At 34.5% G+C, this 13,695-nt stretch overlaps 1 protein-coding gene across 1 annotated transcript; it reads right to left on the minus strand.

The window, feature by feature from the left end:
- Positions 1-1,236: 1,236 nt before the first annotated feature.
- Positions 1,237-2,247, minus strand: LOC149557384 (F-box/kelch-repeat protein At1g15670-like). The gene has a single exon (XM_089830270.1). It carries the CDS (start codon positions 2,245-2,247, stop codon positions 1,237-1,239), a length of 1,011 nt encoding a protein of 336 aa, XP_089686396.1.
- Between the last annotated feature and the right edge of the window lie 11,448 nt (positions 2,248-13,695).

Here is a 13,695-nt window from a genome sequence, read left to right on the forward strand (position 1 = left end):
GGCTTTGGAGTTATCAAACTATGCCACCTTTTGGCCCACTCCCTAGGTAGAAGCCCATTGCATATCAAGTCTACTGGGGGGGTTCTGCTACCAAATTCCACTACATTCATTTAGAAGTCTGATAACCTATTGAGCCACCCCCAAACTAGTAGCAGCTTTATCCCGTAATATTTTGTTATTCTGTTCCTTCTAGATTTCCCATGAAACATAAGGAGTTATTAACCATAAGTTATTTAAATATGGGTGGGAACACGGGCCATTCCAGTGAACAAATTGTTGTAGACCTTCATTAACACACCATTGGATTCCCCATAAGAAAAGTACCTCCCTCCACACTTTCAAGGAAAAAGGGCAGTGAATAAGAAGGTGTGGTATATTCTGCATCCTAAAGATAAAGGACATATGAGTTTGCAAGCTAACATCCTCCCCTTTGATGATTGCCCACAGTAAGGATAGACCCATGTAAAGTCATCCACTAAAAAAAAAAAAATGTTTGGAAGGATCCATGGGTGCCAGACCTTTCTCCAATATTCATGGGCCACCCCACCCTCAAGGAAATAAAGATAAGCCAACTTCACCATGAAGTCCCACAAGGGAGTAAGCTTCCAAATTATGGAGTCCTCAACCAAAATGAGGGGGATACTATAATTATTTAGTAGGTTTTGAAGTTCTAGAGTAAGACCCATCCCTATAGGATCCTAGTATTGGATCCCAATCCATTCGCGATGCGAGGTGATATAGTTTCAGATCATGGATCCATAAGCTTTGGTGCATAACTCATGCAATGGGAGAAATTTAGTGTGCTTGAGTGGGTAATCTTGGATCCATTGATCTTTCCAAAATACAATGGTGTCACCAATCCGAACAGTCCAATGGCAACCCATCTCCAGAATTTTATGGGTGTGCATCATATTATTCCAAATTTGAATGCCCTAGGAGAGAGCTTGGGTCCATAGGGCTTGATGAAACAATTGGGTCCATAGGGCTTGATAGAAATTTATAAAATTGTTTAATATGAAAAAATAAAATTTGAGAAAAACATAAATCAGTTTAATTTATTTACAAAATAATTATTTCCATTGAGTTAATAAAAAAAAAATTCCAAAAAAAACCAGTTGAGAGGGAGAAGCTAAAATTATTCCCATTCAAATTTTTGAAAACCAAGATTTTCACTATAGACATCAATTAGAACAACAGAGTGAATTCAATGAAGGCACAGAAATTCAAAATTACATATCAAATTTCAAGGATCACAAGAGAATTGTAGTAACTCCATGCTGTGATTCTCGACCTCTCTCTGAACACCCACCTCCATCTAAATACACTCAAATCATGCTCATCATCACAGAGCTCAAACTTTGGAGAACCCTCTCTTGTTCCTGTCACGAATACTTGATCATCATATTCTCTGCTCCCAACCCACTCTAGATGTGGTGGAACATGGCATTCCTCCTCTTTCCACTCTTTCTTTGAGCAATCAAATACCATCACTTTATCCCCTTGAAATGAATACAAATATTGTCCAGATTGATCAGCTACAAAAGACAATGGAGAATAACATCTCAGCAGCTCAAAATCATGCAACGCATCCCAGTGCCGACTCACTGGATTGAATCTATCTGTCCTGTAAAATCGCTTTGCATAAACACTCACCACATGAAACATCCCATCAATATAATAACCTCTCGCCCAACCAATCTTTTCTTGCATCTCTGGAAGAAGCTCCCATCTGTCCTCAAAAACATCATAAACTGCCGCTTCCTGATTTTCTCCAGCAATGTAAACAAGTCCTTCAGGGGATGCACAACAAGCAATTTGATGCCCAAATTCATGAACAGGAACACCTGCTCCTTTTTTCCATGTGTGAGACATAAAATCAAATACCATGATAGTACTCGTAGGTTTATTTTCATATTGCAGACCAATAACAATCAATTTTTTACCCACACACAAGCAATGAGAATGGTCTGTGAAGTGAAATTCAGTGGGCATAGATGGGCTTCTGGCCACTGAGTTGTAGAGTGGATCATAGAATGCTATTCTGTTGCACTCACCAGATTGGTCAAGAAAACATACAAGTTTTTCACACACTCCTAATCTGGTTCTTTCCTTGTAAAGTTCACCATGATATCCTACAATCTCTTTCAACAATTTTGATACATACCTCAGCTTATTGTGAAATATGTATTGCACCCTGATTACAACTTCCCTCACCAAGTCTTCTGGTAACCTTTGAAAGTGATCCATATTATTGTAGATTCAATTCCACACAAGGACTATACACTTGTTGTATAAACCCCAATGAATAGAACTACACTCAAAACACAAGTGTTGTTCCCGGTTTACTACAGCTCTAATATTCTGAAGTTCACCAGTCTATCAAACATTGAAGGAGAGGTAACTTTATATATAAACTTTAAAATTTCAATCTTTGTATGTACTATGTTTTAAGTTTATAATTAGAGATGATGACTCTATTTTTAGATTTGACTATGCATGTAAAGAGAGTTGGTCAAAAATCGTGCTGCTTTGCTTTTCTTTTTTTTAACTTGGATGAGAAGATGTCATTAATGTAATTGATAATTTAGAACTATATATAGGATACTATTTTTCCATTTTTTAATTGAAATTAAAGTCATTATGCATGTACACGGTTTGTCAGATTTCATTTAAGGTGCTTACCGTTTTGTGATCAGAATTGTTTTTTATGAGATGAGCCGTTCAGAATAATTTTACAAATACGAAAATCTAAAATTATAAAATCAATAAAACAAAAGAAGGTAGGAAAACAAATGATTAGCAGTAGATGGCTATTTAAAGATATGCTAATTTTTTTTTAAATGTAAGTCTAACATAAATTAATATTTTAAAAACTTAAAATTATAAATAACGTGAAAAACAGAAAGTTAACTGGGAGTGCCGTTTCAAAAATCTATTAAAGTACATTTTAATCATAAAATTACTACCAGATCTAATGATGTACAAATTTAGTTATTGAAAAAACTTCAATTCTCCCTTACCATTTCTTTCAATCTGTTAATTGTAAGAAATATACTTCATTTCAATCATTTTCTGCATTGCTCGATATGGGTATTGCAAAGCTGCGAATCAGCCCTTCAATTCTTCTCTGGCTAGTAATACTCCAATCTATTGGACATACTACTTGACCTGTTTGGTTGATGGAATAGGAATAGAAAAATTGGAATATGACTTTTATTTTACATTTGGTTGATAGAATAGGAATATAAAAATTTGGAATACGATTTTTGTATTCTCATTTTACCTCTAAAATGAGCTTATACCCATTCCAAAAAATAGTTGTTATTGGAATAGCCATTCCTATTCCCAATATTACATGCCTATTCTCCATTCCTATGCCCATAGCCAAACGAACCCTTAATTCAATGTTGAGAAAATATGTAAGAGTTTATTATTTCATGCATCTTCACAGTTTTAGGTAGATGGATTGCTGCAAACAATTGGGAGGAACGGTGTATTTCTGAGTTCAATTTTATTCAATTCCCAATAATCCATTTTCACATTTTATTTTATGAACTTGGTTCTGATATTTTATTCTACCAACATCGTTCTGACCCAGGCCATGCACGGGCATTCTTATATTGACATTGATTTTTAATTGTTTTTGAGCATGCTAATTGTTTCTATAGGTTGCTCTGGTCATAAATGCAACAAATAAGTTTCTTTTATAGTTTATAATACCAGCCATTTTATAGTTCATAATAGCAGCCATTTGTTTTGGGGTTTATATACGGTGACTAATATTTCGTAAAAATATATCAAGGAAGAAATAATCACATTCATAAACAGAAAAACTCACCAGGTAGTTCTATAATACTTTTACCAAATTCAATACAAATAACTACCAGAAAGGACTTCTGGCCTAGTGACGTGAATTTCTCATTGTTCTCAGCCAGAATAACATTAAAAAAATTTTGTATTTCATGAGGATATAAATTGTTGTGATGTAAGTGTGTTCGCATGTTATAAGAATATTATTCAGGACTGTAACTCAAATGGGGTTTTTAGATTGACAAAAGTACAAAACTTCTGCAACATTGTAAGGCACCTGATATTGAAGAGATTACATTATATAACACAAATCTTAGGATTAATTCTGTCATATTTCTTCAAAGAAAGGATCATAACAAGCCTTTTCCTATGGGTGTTTTTATGCGGAATGACGTTTTTAAACTAGGTCTTTGGTCAATTGCTAGGGTTTGAATATGGTGATTTGAGGTGAATGGGTTTCATGTTGGTTTATATGTATTATCGTATGGTAAATTTGAACTTGCAGCTCGCTCAGTTGCCCTGTATAATCACATTTGGGAGTTATACGCGCAATGACAACTGCTTTGTATGATTTTAAAGCTAATGCCTATATAAAGCATTTAACATTATCTTGATTAGATCTATAAGATTCCCACAATCCATGACAATGAGTTTTAATTTTTGGATTAGATTGTGTATAATTTTTTACCATCAACATTTAGGATCATTGTAGTATGATCCGAAATGTTGATGGTAAAAAATTATACGCAATCTAATCCAGAAATTAAAACTCATTATCTTGATTCTTGATGTCTGGAAGGAATAAATCCTTCATGACATATGGACTGCTTCCTTTTCTCAAAACAAAATATTGAATCATTGTGAGTATGACACCACATTTCTTTGAGTATATGCCTCCAGCCTTTGACAAATTTCTACCATATGTTTGCAACACCAACACTTAACAAAAGGACAATCTCTATTTTTTTTTATTAAAAACTATGGGCCTTGTTTCAGCATTTGTGACTACATGTTTATATATATATATATATATATATATATATATATATATATCTTTAGCATAAATTTAGTCAATCTTTTCATTCTATGAGAATAAGCATTCTTATTTAAGCATCCACATCGAGCATACATTTCTACAAAGTCAACTATAACTATGAACTCTACAAAATATCTTTTTCAATCCTATTGTAACATCACTATTGTAGCACATGTAGGGGAAGAAGCTAGCATAGGTCATGAAATCTTGTTTAAGAAAACTCGTTATAATTGCTTGAAAGTTTCTGTTTCTTTTCAATAATTTATTTGACTTTATACAGATGCTATAACCTCACTAAATGACAAATCAAACTAACTATTCAACGTATTTATTCATTATTGGGAGATATGAATCATAAAAGGAGTTAGCATTTGATATTTCTATAGTGTGGCTTTTGGCTTTGCTTTTTCCCTTTTATCTATTATTGAGAATTAAAATGAGACATTGGTTTGGTATGGAAGGGAAGAGTTCAACTTCTTATTCCATTGCAAAGAAATACCATTCAATTATTAAAATCAGCGACAAAAATCAAGGATTGAAAGAAAGTTAACGTGATAAAAGGTATATTAAAATTCTTTTCTTATTAGTTTTCTTTTGAAGGTTGAATACAAGAAAAATGAAAAGAAGATGAATAGTAAGGATTGTGTGTGGTATGAGTCCCTATCTAATATAAAAGAGTAGGAGAATGTGCAAAGGATTAATTAATCTACATGAAATTATTAAAACGTGTAGTTTATTGATGACATATGAATTACAAGGTTAGAAAATTGCATAGTGAGTCTAACATACAAGTTAATCATTTACTATATTCGTAATGTAAGGTTGCTTTTACAAATATTTCAATATCTGCATAGACTTGTATTCTTTGTATTATGCCTTCATAATACAAGCCAGCAAAAAAGTGACTAATGCATTTAGAAGCATTGTCTAAGATGCCTCAAGCAACAAGAATTTATTTTGAGAATCAGTTACATACAATGTAATTTATCTATCTTGCTTGGAAAATCTCTACCAATTTTGTATAACATATTCATAAAAGAAACTGTTAGTAACAATAAGACAATTCAATAATTGTCCAAAACAATTTCACCATAATGGGGCCTATAAAAACTTTGATAAAATAGATCAACAGATTCACATTCTTGTGATTATCAAAGTAATCAATACATTTGAAAGCATTATTTAAGATGCATTCAAGCAACAGTTAACATAAATGAGAAGATGAATGCATTGCAGTCAACTTGTTAGATATTTCCAAGCTTCTTCACTCAATAGATGTCACTTGATAACACATGATATTTGTGTTAACATAGGCACTCAACATCATTGTTGTTGCAGTAGCTATTCAAATTGGAATGTCCAAAGAACATATTTACAAAATGATAACTCAAGTGTTACAGATGTATGATTAAATATATAACACTGAATACGATGAAAACTTATCTGACTGCACACAATAAACCTGCACTAGTAAAATACACACTAATTAGCTTCAAGGCTATTGCAGTAGTCTAATAAATGTAATTGCAAGTAAAAATGTCTTGAAACTAAATCTAGTTGTAGACAGTGTTTGAACATCCATTGCTAGTGAGGACCATGGTTGTTGTTAAATTTATTTTCGCACTAATTTTTAACAAATGGTTAAACACTTTATCAAATTTGGACATCTTGTGGGTTGAGTTTGTATTTCAAATTGAGTAGCCATTTTTGTATTTGAGTACATTGTTTTGAGCTTAAGGCTGTGTTTTTCAATTTCTGATTTAATCTACACAAAGTAATACATGTAAGCTGTGCAGTTTAGGGTGGTCTATGCAAGTTTCTTTTGTCCAACTCATAATAGTTCTCTATAACAACAATAAGAAACTAAGTGATTCTTTACAAAATTTTAGGGCTTTGAAGTTTTAATTACAAAAGGTACAATGTTCAATATGGGCATGCCTAATTTGACAAGAGTTATTTGTGGGTACATTTAATTTGTTATGTTAATTTATTATATTTCAGAGAACTATAATTGTTAATATGCTAAGATTTATTTGCTAATTTAATTTGATCTATAATTCTACCAAATAAAGACCATAGAATATTGGTGTCTTTGTTTGAGTTTTGCAAAATGTGTATACAAATGACCATAAGTCAACCCTAAAATTATTGAAAAATAAAAGATATATTTAAGTAAAATTTTAAATATTTGCTATTTCATATCAATGTTCAATAATTCATTGACAATGTGAATAAATCATTGGTAATGTGAATAAATTATTGATAACATGACTAGAACTCCATGAGGTAAGCTCAAACATTGGTTCAAATTCCTCTTGGCAACATAAATAAAGAGGTTATTCGCAATGGTTGTAGAATTTTTCTTTATTCTTGGAATTCCATGTGCTATAAATAGTGTTCAAAGGTTATTCTTTCAATAAATATATTCTCTACAAGAGAATGGAATTTGGTCTTACACATAGTATTTTATATGCTTGAAATTTTTTTAAGTCTTTTCAACAATTATATTTAAAACATATCTTGTGATGAAAGAAAATTTCTATAATAACTTTTTTTTAACTATATCTAAAAATATAAAATCATGTGCATACATGCATACATAAATCAGTCCTTAAATCCAAAATATATTCATTGAACTGAAAGAAAGATCATATGTAAACACCATACATAAATTAGTCTAAAAAAATCCAAGAACATAGTCATTGTGAGAAATAAATCACAACTTCAAAAAACTTTGCTCGGCACTAACTATTGCCGAGTGCCAATTTTCTCGGACCTTAAGGAGCCGAGTGGCAGTTTTCTTGGCACGTGAAGGTGTTGAGTGACAAGTAGTAGGTGTCGAGTTAGCTTGGCACAAGAAGAAGTCAAGTAAGCTCGGCACACAAAGGGAAATGCTTGGCAACAATGGATGTCAAGTGAGCTTGGCTCCAACTCAAAAAATTATAACTTAGAGAAATTTCAACGTGAATGTTTCCACCATTAAAACCAAAGAGCCAAAGCTTGAAGCTTCTAAACAAACTTCTCAAATGCAATGAATAGAAGAAGAAAAATGGATTCAAGTATGCCTGCTTTCTTTCTATTCAACTTTGATTAAAAAAATTACAAAATCTGGGAGCATTCGGCTTCAACCAGAAAACCCTAAAATAACCCTAAAACTTGAACAACTTCAATATGTCAAAACTTTAAACTTGCAGCTCTAATGGTTGCATACAATGGTGCCTGGAGCAATCACTACTTCAATAGGACAAATCCAACAATAATGAACTTACAAAATGAACAGAGGAAGAAACACGTGCAACTGCAGGCACAAACTTCTTTCCTTCTTCCTTCTCTACTCTACCATGCTCTGCTAAACTTTTGATCTATTGAATATCACTGAGCCCCCATGAAAATGAATGTAGAAACATTCATTTTGAAATATTTTTTCCCCCTCTTTTTAGATTTCAAAATCTCACCCACTGTAGTTATTGTTTCTATCTATTCTGGATTCTGTTAGGTGGTAGGTGGGCATTTGGCTCTAGGGGCAAGACAACCACCACATTAAATTCCAACACTCCACCTTTGTCCTGAGCCAAACAAAACAAGGATCACTATTGATCCACATCAACTACACCAAGACACTCTCTTAGGTGTACAAAAGTTTCAATGCCTAATGGCTTTGTGAAAATGTCTGCTAGTTGCTGCTCAGACTTACAAAATTCTATTTTGATATCTCCATTCTCCACCAACTCTTTGATGAAGTGATATCTGATCTCAATATGCTTGCTTCTACCATGGAAGAATGGATTCTTGGACAATGCAATTGATGAGATGTTTTCATAATAAATTGTGGTTCCATCCTCTTGCCTTTCATTTAAATATAAGTCAATCCTACTATACCACGCCCTTGGAGCTTCCTTGAGCCCATAAATAGCTCTCTTCAATCTATATACATTGTTCTCTTCACATGCTACTTCATAACCAAGTGGCTGCTCCACATATACTTCTTCCTTCAATACACCATTTAGGAAGGTGGACTTCACATCCATTTGATATACCTTCCATTTTTGCTGAGCTACAATTGCTATGATAGCATGCACGATTTTCATTCTTGTAGCCGAGGCATATGTCTCATCATAATCTTTGCCATACTGTTGTTTGTAGCCCTTAACTACAAGCCTTGCCTTATGCCTATCAATCTTGCCTTTAGAATTGAGTTTGGTCTTGTAGACCCATTTCACTCCAATCACTTGCTTCTTGGGAGGCAAATTAGTTAGCTCCCATGTCTCATTCCTTTCTATAGCATCTATTTCCTCATCCATGGCCTTACACCATTTCTTCTCCTTAACAGCTTCTTCAAAATAAATTAGATCACTATGAGAAAATAATGCAAAATTAACACTCTCATCATAATCTTCATACCTTTCATTTTGGTATATCTCCCTAAGACTCTTAGTCTTTCTTGGTAAAAGGGAGGAGAGTGTGGGATCAGAATCTTCACTGTTCCTGCTTTGTCGGCTAGCCTAGTCTTCACGGTTACTCAACACTGACACTTGGTCATACCTAGAGGAGCTCGACAATGACTGAGGTTGCTTGGCTTTTCTTCTATTTGATCCTTCTTCTTGCTATTCATTAGCATCCTCTTCATTCATAATTGGCACTTTACTTGAGGTGTTGGGTGACTCATTAGTTTGTCCGTACCAAGACTAATTTTCAAGAAATTCTACGTCTTTTGAGAGAATCATCTTGTTGTTCAATGGGTCATACAATCTGTATGCCTTTTATTTTGAGTTATACCCTATGAAGATGCACTTCACATCTTTGTCATCCAATTTTTGCCTTTTCTCTTTAGGCACATGTGCATATGCAACACATCCAAACACCCTTAGGTTTTCAACTATCCATCTTCCTCGTGACCATGCTTCCATTGGAATTCTATCACGGGCTGCCTTTGTAGGACACCTATTAATTAGGTAAACTACTATTGCCATAGCCTCTCCCCAAAATTTATTTGGGAGACCTTTCTCTTTCATCATGCTCCTTGCCATTTCAACAATGGTCATGTTCTTTCTTTCAGCCACTCCATTCTACTGTGGTGTATAGCTCATTGTGAGCTCTTTCTTTATACCATGTTTCTTGCAAAAATTTATGAAAGGAGGTATACTCCCCTCCTCTATCTAATCTTAGGACCTTGATATAGTGTCCACATTCTCTTTTAGCCTGGGCTTTAAACTCAAGAAACTTATCAAATGCTTCAAATTTAGATTTCAAAAAATAAACCCATGTCCTACGACTGAAATCATCAATAAATGTCACGAAATAAGTACTCCCCCCAATGGAAGTAACTTGCATAGGACCGACTAGGTCAGTATGCACTAACTCTAATGGATATCTAGCCCTCTTAGAATTTCCAAAATTAAAGGGAAGCCTATGTTGCTTACCCAACATACAAGCCTCACACTTGTCAAATGAATCTCCTATTCATGGAAAACCTTCTACCATTCTTTTATTTGACAACAAATTTAAACCAGCATAGCCAAGATGACCATACCTGAGGTGCCATAGCCATGAAGGGTTTTCAATCACATTCCTTAGAGCTGATTGTGTGTGAGGTGTAGCACCAACATGAGATGAGAAACATGTCTCTATCCTCAAGGGAAACATTATGTTCTTTGTCATTTGAACTACTGCAAGGAAGTTCTTGCTCCCATCCTTTTTATGAATGACACATGTGTCATTCTCCATCAACACTTTGTATCCATTTTGAATGAGCTGACCAATTCTCATAAAATTTTGCTTCATACTAGGGGCAAAATATACATTTTTTATTTCCTTCTTCTCACCTTGCTTGGTGCGAACCATAATAGATCCTTTGCCCACTATTGGTAGGGTTCCATTGGTACCCATTTTAATCTCAGATTTGAAACTCTTGTCAATGAATGAAAACAAGGTTTCATTACCACTTATGTCGTTGCTACATCCACTATCAAGGTACCAAACCTCAGGGCTTCCTTCTTCACCAACATTACACATGATGAAGGCAGTGGCATTGTTTCCACTTCCCATGTTCACATCAGCCACATTTGCTTGTCACGACTGGTCATTTTTCTTCTGCTAGCATTCACTTGCATAATGCTTATATTTATGATAGTAGTAGCATTCTACATTACTCCTATTTGAGTTGTAGTTTTTCTTACCTCCTCTTGAAGTATTTTGTGAGCTACTTTCTCTATCTGCTCTTCCTAAGCTTTCTGCTACAACATTTCTTCGTCCTCCATTACCTCGGCCTCTGCCTCTAGAGTTTCTGCCTAAGTTATTTCTTCCTCTCCCCCTTCCTCTTGGATTTGATTTAGCCTTGAATGCTTTCTCTTGGGAAGAAGAATATGTAGATCTATCGATCCTATGCTCATGGGTTTGAAGAGTACCCATCAATTCATCCATTGTCAAAATAGTGAGGTCTTTTGCCTCTTCTATGGTCATGACCAAATTGCCATATTTATGATTTAAACTCTTCAATATCTTCTCCACTATTCTCTACTCTTGATAGTCTTCTCCATTTGATTTTAGTTGATTAATCACATTGGAGGTCCTTGAAATAAAATTTGCAATTGATTCATTTTCCTTCATTTGAAGCTTCTCAAACTCCCTCCTTATATTCTGTAGCTTTACTGTACAGACTTTATTAGTCCCCTTGAAGTTCATCTCAAGGATATCCCAAGGTTCCTTTGCATAATTTGCTACTACAATCTTTGGAAAATCTATCTCTTTCATAGCTGCCTCAATCAAACTTAATGCTTTAGCATCCATTCTCCTTGACTCTTTTAGTTGAGTCTTATGTGCATTTGTTAGAGCAGAATACTGAGTTGGGTCTATCACATCGTTGAACCCATTAATCACAAATTCTCATAAATCATTTGCAACCATTATGGTCTTCATCTTCTTTGCCCATGTATCATAGTTTTGTCCATTGAATGGTGGTGGTTGCTGCCATATCTTTCCTACATCTCTTGCCATGTCAAAAATCCCAGAAAAAACTTTTCCCTAACTCACTGTGGATGTGGGGCCTCAAAGCTCTGATACCATGTGAGAAATAGATCACAACTTTGAAAAACTTTGCTCAGCACTAACAATTGCCAAGTGCCAGTTTGCTCGGCACCTTAAGGAGCTGAGTGGCAGTTTTCTCGGCACGTGAAGGTGCCAAGTGATAGACAGTAGGTGCCAAGTTAGCTCGGCACAAGAAGAATCCAACTAAGCTTGGCACACAAAGGGCAATGCTCGACAACAATGGATGCTGAGTAAGCTCAGCTAAAATTGGAAAAATTATAACTTAGAGAAATTTCAAGTGAATGTTTCTACCATTAAAACCAGAGAGCCAAAGCTTGAAGCTTCTAAAAAAACTTCTCAAATGCAATGAATAGAAGAAGAACAATGGATTCAAGTATGTCTTCTTACTTTCTATTCAACTTTGATTAAAAATATTACAAAATCTGGGAGCATTCAGCTTCGACCAAAAAACCCTAAAATAAACCTAAAACTTGAACAACTTCAATACATCAAAATTTTAAACTTGCAGCTCTAATGGCTGCATACAATGGTGCCTGGAGCAATCAATGCTTCAACATGACAAATCCAACAATAACAAACTTACATAATGAATAGAGGAAGAAACACATGCAACTGCAAGCACAAACTTCTTTCCTTCTTCCTTTTCTGCTCTACCTTGCAAAGCTAAACTTCTTATCTGCTAAATATCGTTGAACCCTCGTGAAAATGAATGTAAAAGCATTCCTTTTGTCATATTTTTTTTCTCCCCCTCTTTTCAGATTTCAAAATCTCACCCACTGCAGTTATTGTTTCTATCTATTCTGGAGTCTGTCAGGCGGTAGGTGAACATTTGGTTCCAGGGGCAAGACAACCACTGCATTAAATTCCAATAGTCATTACATAATAATGAAAAGAAATATCATATGCACACAGGCATACATAAATTAGCCCAAAATCTAAGATATACATAAATGCAGGGTTACATGTATGATAAAGAAAATGTGATTTCTACTAGAACAAAGGACGCTTGTTGCGAATGGACAATGTCCCACAAGCTGCCTTGTTGAGTCCCCAATTCATCTCGTAGCCTAGCAACACATTATTCCATTTCAGGGAGCACATATCAAAGGTAATCAAATTTTTACATCCCTTAATTGTAAGCCAAATTTTATCTGATGCAGCCGCCAATTCCATTGCATGAAATGGTCTCTGTATCGAATCATGGGGAGTAAGAGAAATAAGAGAACAAGATCTAAGAACCGAAATCCACAACATTTGTCATATATGCAAACAAATTCAAGATGCAGAAATATATGTAGAAATAAATAAAATTTGAAAATTCAAAAGTCGATTTAATTCAAAAAACTATATAAATCAATGTTCATTTCCAAATGGAAATCTATACATATCAACAAATAGTCGAGAATAACTAGAATCACAATCATTATTACATATCACCAATTTCTCTAAATACACTTGATAATACAAGGTTGACCACATATCGATACCATATACAAAGGAAAGTATAAATACTGGAAATGAATCATGTGAAGATGATGTCTTTTATCAAGACTATGTAAATCCTGCATGGTTGAACATGATTATAACATTAGCACATTGTATGATATAAAACATATATAACATAATCATTTAAAAATAACATGCCATCAAACCTTAGTGTCCATCTGCATGTAATCTCATCTTTGAGCCATCATAACTATGTCCATCCATTATCGCGAGACGAAAGAGTGGTCCAGGCACTTTTACCGCCCAACCATGGAGTGGTTAGCTCCCCAAGGTTCTTCGGTCAAGGAGAACTACCCTAC

Source organism: Cupressus sempervirens, chromosome 5, assembly GCF_028749045.1.
Source record: "Cupressus sempervirens isolate cs-2001-9-10 chromosome 5, ASM2874904v1, whole genome shotgun sequence".
Classification (NCBI taxonomy): Eukaryota; Viridiplantae; Streptophyta; class Pinopsida; order Cupressales; family Cupressaceae; genus Cupressus; species Cupressus sempervirens.

What these genes read in the sequence shown, in the direction of transcription:
- LOC149557384 (XM_089830270.1), bottom strand. Translation starts at nt 2,247, where the DNA reads ATGGATCACTTTCAAAGGTTACCAGAAGACTTGGTGAGGGAAGTTGTA.